The sequence below is a fragment of the Limulus polyphemus genome, unplaced genomic scaffold, assembly GCF_000517525.1.
Source record: "Limulus polyphemus unplaced genomic scaffold, Limulus_polyphemus-2.1.2 Scaffold46, whole genome shotgun sequence".
Classification (NCBI taxonomy): Eukaryota; Metazoa; Arthropoda; class Merostomata; order Xiphosura; family Limulidae; genus Limulus; species Limulus polyphemus.
Window position 1 is genome coordinate 775,360 of NW_013665656.1, and position 9,135 is coordinate 784,494.

At 34.5% G+C, this 9,135-nt stretch overlaps 1 protein-coding gene across 1 annotated transcript in view; it reads left to right on the forward strand.

Annotated features, from left to right (window-relative positions):
- The window catches only part of LOC106462582 (titin-like), a 454,586-nt gene that overhangs the window by 10,675 nt on the left and 434,776 nt on the right, over positions 1–9,135 (forward strand). Inside the window, 4 exon segments of the mRNA XM_022390129.1 lie at positions 1,912–2,002; positions 3,577–3,687; positions 5,368–5,481; positions 8,712–8,889. Coding sequence (XP_022245837.1) covers positions 1,912–2,002; positions 3,577–3,687; positions 5,368–5,481; positions 8,712–8,889 — 494 coding nt within the window.

Sequence of the window (9,135 nt, forward strand, 5' to 3'; positions counted from 1 at the left end):
AATTAATATTCATAATATTGACTAACGTACTTTTCATTCACAGCATTTTAACGTCATTTATAATGTTGGTTATACTTTGTATTTATTTGTAACCTATACACATCCGATTTGCTAAAACCTTTGGAAATGAAACGATTTAAAACGAGAGGGAGGTTGCTAACCTGTATATTTAGTGGTATATCTTACTACTTCTAGAAGATTTTTTCAACAATTGTATTCAAATTAAAACTCATATTGAACCGTTTCATAAGTTTCGGTGAATTCAAACAAGTTAAATCAGTCTAAGATTAGACTCCAGTCCGTTTTTCTAAAGGGTAGGTGATGGGTTTGATCTAATTTAACGTACTATCTGCTTAGCACTCATGGCAGGAAAATATTCGTGTTTCACATTCAAAACCTTGCTGTAAAAACCATTAATTAAACATTTTATCGTTTAATTATTTGGAGAAAAACATTTTATCTTGTAAAACATACGCAAAAAAATATAAAAAAATGCCTGCCTCGTTGAGGATGATAAGCTACAAAGAATTTAGAGATACGAAGTTAGGTTGACATTTTATCGTATGAAATACATACATTTCGTTAGATAAAATTCTCAGACCTCCCTGAAGCTGATAATTGAAACAGAACAGATAGAACATGTGCACAGACAAAAACATAAACACAAATGAATGATCTTATCAACTTGTTTTCCCGTTTTCTGGGATGACCCTGCAGTTCTGAGTTTTAAAACTTTTGCGATGTCACTTTTGTACGTGCTAGTTCAGATGCACTGAAAAGTACAACGTTATTTTAAGCTGAAGGAGTGTGTATTCTGGTTGGTTGGTAATAAGTAATTTGAGGTATGGATAATTCAGAATTTCTATTGTTGAAACACAAGTGTAAGATGTCTACATTATATGCAACCTTCTTTTGCTTTTCATTTGTCATATACTATAGAAAGTAAAATGTTTTCAACATTGTAATGTTTTTAATTATTTTATTTTATAAAGTTACAGACCGTTAGGTATAACTAAATCGCAAAATAATGAATAACTATCGAGAGGTCAGTTTTCATTAAATCATACTGCAAGTTAAATCATTAAATTATATCATTTAAATACATATTTCCCGCCGTTTTACTTATATTTCATTACAGTGTTTTGACATTCTATGTTTGTAGAAGGTTCTAGAAATTAATGTAGCACTCTGTCGAAATGTATGCGAATTACAAGTTTTTCTAACAAATTATCAGCACAAGCTATGAAAACCTTGGGTCTCTCGGTGGGTCACCGATTAGTGTACCACCCTCAAACGCTAACATCTAGGAATAATTCGATTTCCTGCAGTGGACAGATCTCAAGTAGCCCATTGCGTGGGTTTGAGCGAAAAGAAACAAAATTAAAACCTTGAAAATGTATTTTGTTTTCATAAAACATTTGTAGATTTGAAAATTAGAAATATTTTCTTTATTTGAATTATATAGTTTAGAGGTTCCCAAACTTTTTCAACACAAGGTTTTCCCGTAGAGCACTCTGCATCACTACCAAAGACACACTCATTGAATCTATAGATATCGAACAATATTTGCTTAACAATACTTTGCTACTGCCCCTGAAATTATCTTGCGGTTCCTGAGGAGAGGAGTCTGCGGGTCCTAGTTTTGGAACCCCTGTTCATACATTTCAAAAAGGAACAAATTATTGTATATTAACCTAACATCACCAGTTCCATTAAAATGTCTTGAAATATGGTTTAGTAATTTGATTGTCTTTAACAAAGCTTTGTAATGACCTATTGTTTGTAATGCTTCACTAAGAAAGTCATTAACAGAAAAAAAAAAACTCAAACGTCCTAAAACAAACAAACGTAAAACTTGACATTAGCTGAAATGGAATGAAGTTGTGATGTTATAGTTTCTTTTACTGCCAGTGAAGACTCCAGAGATCTGGGATTCATAGTCATCATAGATGGACATGGTGAAGGTTGGAAGCAACTTAAAACATCGTTCATAGCAGTACACGTAAGTTTTTGGATATTAATCTGTAACCTTTAATCCAATAAAAACTACCGAACATGAATTTTCATAGTTAGCTAACCGCAAACCAAATTATGATTATAATAATTTTCTATAATACATAAAAGTTAAGGAAGCGTTAATTGTTCTTTTTATCAAATGCCACCTATTGTTAATACTTAAATATTTTTATTTAATATTTACCGTAAAGCAAAGAAGCATACTTAGAACTAAACGCTTATAACAATATTAAGAAAAAATATAAATTTATAGCACGTTTAAAGGAAAAGAACTGCCCCCCAGTGGCACAACGGTATGTCTGCGGACTTACAACGCTATAATCAGGGTTTCGATACCCGTGGTGGGCAGAGCACAGATAGCCCATTGTGTAGCTTTGTGCTTAATTACAAACAACCAAACAAAGGAAAAGAACTACAACTAAATTAACATTTGATCTGAGAACACTAGAATTAGCTACTTGATCTGACAGATCAAGAGGCTAGTTATATTCAATGATAGTGAAAGAAATATCAAAATGTTTCATATAAAATAATGAATTCATCTCGCTTATTATTTATAACTGCATGATTAGGAGTAAAGGTTTTGCATTTCTAATAACTATTTAGTGTATTTCGTTATTAAATAAGACAGTATTTTTATTAGGAATGCGGGCAATGATTTTGTTAATAAATAGAAGTAAAAACTGTCACTTGGATTTCTCAGTTTTTTCAAAATATTATTACTTGAGTTAGTCACACCATTATCGAAGTAAACTTGTTGATATTTGTAGTATACTGTTACATGTTTGATGTACGTTCGTTCATTATATTTGTTATTGTTTGTAGTATACTGTTACATGTTTGATATACGTTCGTTCATTATATTTGTTAATGTTTATAGTATACTGTTACATGTTTGATATACGTTCATTCATTATATTTCTTATTGTTTGTACTATACTGTTACGTGTTTGATGTACGTTCGTTCATTATATTTGTTAATGTTTGTAGTATACTGTTACATGTTTGATATACGTTCGTTCATTATATTTCTTAATGTTTGTAGTATACTGTTACATGTTTGATGTACGTTCGTTCATTATATTTGTTATTGTTTATAGTATACTGTTACATGTTTGATATACGTTCGTTCATTATATTTGTTAATGTTTGTGATATACTGTTACATGTTTGATATACGTTCGTTCATTATATTTTTATTACACTTTTATACATTTTATGTACGTTCCTTCTTTATATTTGTTTTTCTAATATGTTGGTGTTTTTATATGACAGTTGTTTTCATACTGTTTTTAATTCTCGGGTGATTGCATAGTCATTTGATGTATGAATGATATTATAGAAATTCTCTTATTTATTTATTTTTATCAGGCCCCTGGTGGCACAGTGGTAAGTTTGAGTGCCCAAAACGCTAAAAATCATGTTTCAATACCGAATTGTCCATTTTTTAGCTTTGTGCTTAACTACAAACAAACTTTCTATCGTTAACAAAAAAGGATTATTAGTAAACAATTGTAATATTCATGGATACATTTACTAACCCTCGTATTTTTGTTTCAGAGCTCATTAGAAGATTTTGTGAGCGCTGTTTATGTAATTAAACCTGACGGTTTGCTGGAGAGACAAAAGCCTGTGGATCTAAAAAGAGAGAAACTATTCTTAGACTTTCAGGTACAACAGCTGGAGAAAGTTTCAAATACATTAGTTTTCATATATGTAAAATAAAATGGCAAAACAAATATCTAAACTCAAAGAGATCATATTTCAGCAACTAGCTTACTTGGTTTAATATAAAACGAACAAAAACTACATATTGACAAAACCCCTAAAAACAAACAATGGGATTAATTATTTATTTATTATTATTATTATCTAGTGAATTGATAAGGAATTTCCCCTGTGGAAAATGACAGTTCCAAAATTCATTAAAGTAATTAAATTTAATGGTTAAAATAAAATTAATCTAAATGACACAGCACTTTCAAAAACGTATCTAAGACACAAGAAGACCTGATATGCAGAAGCTTAAATGGGTACCTGGTATTAACACCATTTTGAATAAGCAAACCAGCAAGTCATGTGACAATCACAGCTGATATAATGTCATGGTAGAACGGAATGTATCAGAACTACATTTTGACATTGTTGGGCGTTTAGTAGCTAGTGTGATGCCTCTGAAAGATGATCGTTTTGGGGAAGATTATGTAACAACCCTCTCCAACTCAAAATACTCATACACTTAGATCAGAAAGATGTGTTCAGATCAGGAATTTAGAATTTTCCAAGACTGGGATATCCCATGTACTTAAATGCACTGGAAACAAAGAAATGTTGATCAAATTGGAGGACCGGGAAAATCCAGAAAGAGACGTGTGACAAGGCGTACCCCAGCCGCTGTAAGCAACGTGCGGTGTCTTGTAATCCAAAAACACAAAGGTCAGTGGCAAAAACCATTCATGAGCCCCAGGCAACAATATGCAACATAATCATGAAGGATCTTCGTCTGAAAAAGCAACACAGGGCACATGTGCACAAGTTGCTTCCACGGCATATCCGTTGAAACGTCGCATATCTCAAGCATCTGGGAAATGAAACAAGTATTCATGCTATTCCATACCCAAAACATACCGGCTTTGTCGCCAAATTCAGCGCCTAAGTATTTCTGCGCGATCTAACTGTTTAAACTGGCGCTGGCAAACTCCTTCCCGTACACTAGAGAGGACTATGGATATCATATAGGGAGAAGTGATGTGATTTGGACATGATAACTTTACGAAGGAGCCTTTTGCAATGGAATTTACACTGCAAGGCTATTGCTATTGTCAAGATGCACGGTCATCAGATAAAGAGTGACTGGACGTGGCGATATGGTGAGACTCCAAAATAATTTTAATATATCGTACTCCATATCTGTATTTTGGATTTCTCTTAGTTGTCATCGTGGCAAACATATTTTTCTGTGTTATGTTTATCACCAATTATGCGTTCTACACTTTCCCTTCATCCGTACCTACTTACAAAGACAATGAAGGATCTACAGCTTCTCATTCAAATGAAGAAAGTCAGTGGGAAATTGGTAGTATGCGCTAGTATTACTGGAAGTATAGTAAAAAATAGTTTCCTCTTTTAGTACTGATTACTGTTTTGTTTATTAAACATATATACTTGTGTTCACTGTAAGGTGAATAGCATTCTTCTCTGTTTCTTTAATTAACAACCACTGTTGTTTTCTACAACAGAAAGTGATAACGTTAGGATGTAAACGAATGATCAATATAAGTATCTGAATGATCGCAAAATAATACTAATCATAACAAACACATCTTTTATATCGACGGTTCTCTCTCGCAGCCCCAGTACATCACCTTGAAAAATCTCCACAAACTGATTTCTCCGAGTCAACTGACCTCAGATTTTGGCGGAACCTACTCATATGATCATCATCAGTGGTTACGTAAAAGATTGGTAAGATTTTAAACTAAGATGAGAAGCGTAATGAAATATAATAGTGGTAATATTAAAATTGTAACACTATCATAAGTATGGTAGTACTTATAGTAGGAATGGGCCAGATGTGCAATATGTGCAACACAAATTAAAATCTCAAACACACTGTAAACAGCGTGTAAACAAAACTTTATAAGCAACATGTTACCAAAGCACTTGAGAAAGTCGGTAGAGTAAAAAAAATCAAAAAAATCACAAAACCACAAATTTGTCAATTTAACTATCTGACTGACTGGCTAAAATTGTTGGAAAGGCATAGCCTTCTCCAGCCTTCACCTTATGCAAGTCTAAATACACATGATTGAATTACGTTACCTTGGTTAAAAGCGTTTTTCTTAGTTTTACTTATAATCTTTGTAATAACAATAACCATTTTGCAACATTACTAACGAGCTAACAATACACTAGTTGTTCTACTCTTTGATTACGAGCATGCTCTGTGAGTTGTCAAGTAACAACCTGCCCTCATATCACATGAGGGTGCACAATTGCTTATGCACATGCGATCAGCCTGCAGCTTTTATCAGCTAGATAAAAAACATAGACTAAGTAGATTCTCTAGATCTTGGTTTTAACCATGATGTAACCTTTGAAATTGAAGTTTTCAGTTCTATACATCTGACTCAAAGGTGTTGGACAAAGCAATTTTATCATAGCAGTTGGTGCCTAAGACATGAGTCTCCTACGTGAGGATGAACATTAACATGGCCAAAGTCTTACACGGCTTTGCTCGAGTGCTCTGGACTGAAAATAAGATAAATAAGTTGTATAATTTACCTTTGCATTGTTTTCAAACTAAGTGTAACCTACTGACATCTAAGATTGTGATTCAAATATGCTTTTCGTAGAAATAAAACGAGAAAAAAAAAGAGAAGATCTTATGTTGGTAACCAAGAAACGTCTTTGTCCTAGCAAAGAGTGCATTAGTGTAAAAATAGAGATAAGGTTAGAAATAGTGATGCTGAATATGCAAATCAATCCTTATTCATTAATCCAGTCAAAGAAAAGACTGCCACTCTGGATAGGTGGAAAAAAACTATAGCAAAGATATCAGCAAAAGCCAGGAAATGTTGAGAAATAGCTTTAAGAAAAGTTACATCAAGGATAGGCCTATATCCCAGTCTCTCTCGAGACTTAACAACAAGAAAAGCTACGAGAAAGATAGGCCTATAGCCCAGTCACTTTCGAGACGTAGTACCAAAAATAGCTATGGACAAGTACACTTCGAGGTTGCACGGTGTCAAAAACCACCAAGTGTTGTAATGTTATCACACCCTTTCCTACCTTGTTTCCTTACTTTCTGGTACTCCAATTCATACTTCCTAATTATTTTATTTAAAATTTTTTACACTTTTTTTAACTGGTTCTGTATGAATTTTAAGCACTAGGGTTGTCTCAATCTATACTTTCAACTATGCCTGTTAATTGTCTGATCACTGATTATCAGAGCTCATCAGAAATACTAAGCTAGACGATACTTACTATGTCAGCGTGATCTGTTAGTCATTATAAACAAAAATAAATTTTTAACATATAAAATAAGGAAATAGATAAGAATTACATATTCTCATATTGCACAAGTTACGTTATTCTGAGCCAGAAAACAAGTTATATTAATGACAGCAAAATATTTTACTTCTTTTACCAAAAAATGAGGAGTATATATTTCTTTTTTTCTATGACCGTCAAGTTAAAGAGACCCTTTTTTAATTTGTTTATATTTTAAACTTCATGTCTTTAACCTCTGTGTCCACAGTTTTTTACTTGGTTTCGTGATATACACTATCCTATTAAAAGTCATAGGACACACCTCTGATTGCAGGAAAATGGGTGTGACTACGAAATATGCAAATAGTTTGACCTATAAACGCCGATCGATGAGTACAAGGAAAGAGCTAACAGAGTTTCAAAGGGGAGGGATAGTTGGATGTCATTTGGGGAAAATATCTGTATGTGCTATTGCGCAACAATTAAAAATTCCCAGGTCGATAATTGGCAACGTGCTTAAGAAATGGAAGTCCACAGGTGACAATGAGCCTAATAAATGACCAGATAAGCGTAACATACTGACAGGATCCGACGCTCTTTGAGAAGGCTGGTTACCTCATCTCACCATCAGGTCACAGAGAATATATCTTTCGAGATGTGAGCAGCCACAGGCAATCCTATAAGTGTTTTTACGACACGTCGAGAGCTAAATGCCATGAATTTTCACGGAAGAGCTGCAGCCCACAAGCCGTTGATAACAAAAACAAATACACACCTTCGTTTGGCATGGGGCAAGGTACGCTGAACCTGGACCGTGGATCAATGGAAATCAGTCCTGTATAGCGACGAGTCACGCTACGCGCTCTTCCACTCTGATGGACGTGTTTGGGTATGGAGCATGCCTGAAGAACGCTTGTTACTTGAGTGTGTTGTCCCAACAGTGAAGTTTGGAGGTGGCGGTATCATGGTCTGGGGGTGCTTCTCGTACATTATGACAATTTTATGGTACCGGCCCTTACACCTTCCAACATGATGACGCTCCATGTCACAAAGCAATGATTGTGAACGCGTGGTTTGAAGAGAATGACATCGGAACATTACAGTGGTCAGCACAGAGCCCCGACCTCAACCAGATTGAACATCTTTGGGATGAAGTGGAACGCAGAATTAGGGCAAGGCCAAGATGGCCCTCTTCAGTAGTGGAGCTTACTAATGCTTTAAAGGAGGAGTGGAGCACAATACCACCAACTTTCTACCAGAAATTAATAGACAGTCTTCCACGACGCATTGAAGCAGTCATTAAGGCCAAAGTCGGGCCAACACGCTATTAACTTCTTGTAATAAAGACATGTTTTATTTATAACTACCCGTGTCCCATGACTTTTGGTAAGATAGTGTATATTGATATGAAATGTCTTAAAATAGTATGTAAAAACAAACTTAAAACCTTCCATTCTGTCATTTTAGTAACTTCTAATCCATATAGATATTTTAAATTATGTGCTTATTTTACAAAAATTAAGTAATTTAACTTTGAACCGTTAAAAGTTTTAAGTAAATTTATTCATTATCGTTCTGTCATAGAATTCTATCCTCTTTAGAAACTTCTTCCCCTAATGCGAAATTTCAGTTCTAGGTTAGTTTTATTTTTCAATATTAAATGATGAAAGAACAACATACCGATTTTGATTTGTTAAAAGGCTTTAGAAAGGTATTTGAAGGCGTCTACTGCAGTTCTTAGGCACTTGGATACTTCCTGTATTGTCTTGCACTCTCGCACAAAGCATCTCTCTCAAGAAAACATGGCCGACGTACTCCAACATCTTCGAAACTTTTACGACAATGTAATGACCGCTCCTAACACTGCTGTGAAGAACGGTAAGTCTTCATACAAAGGGTCTGAAGTTTTTATTTTAGAAGTTAACAAATATGTTAAGAACAGTGATATCTTTGGTTAGAGAGCTTGACTCGCAATCTGAGGGTCGCGGGTTCGAATCACCGTTCCACCAAACATGTTCGCCCTTTCAGACTTGGGAACGTTATAAATGACGGTCAATCCCACTATTCGTTGGTAAAAGAGTAGCTCAAGAGCTGGCGGTGGTTGGTGATGACTAGCTGCCTTCC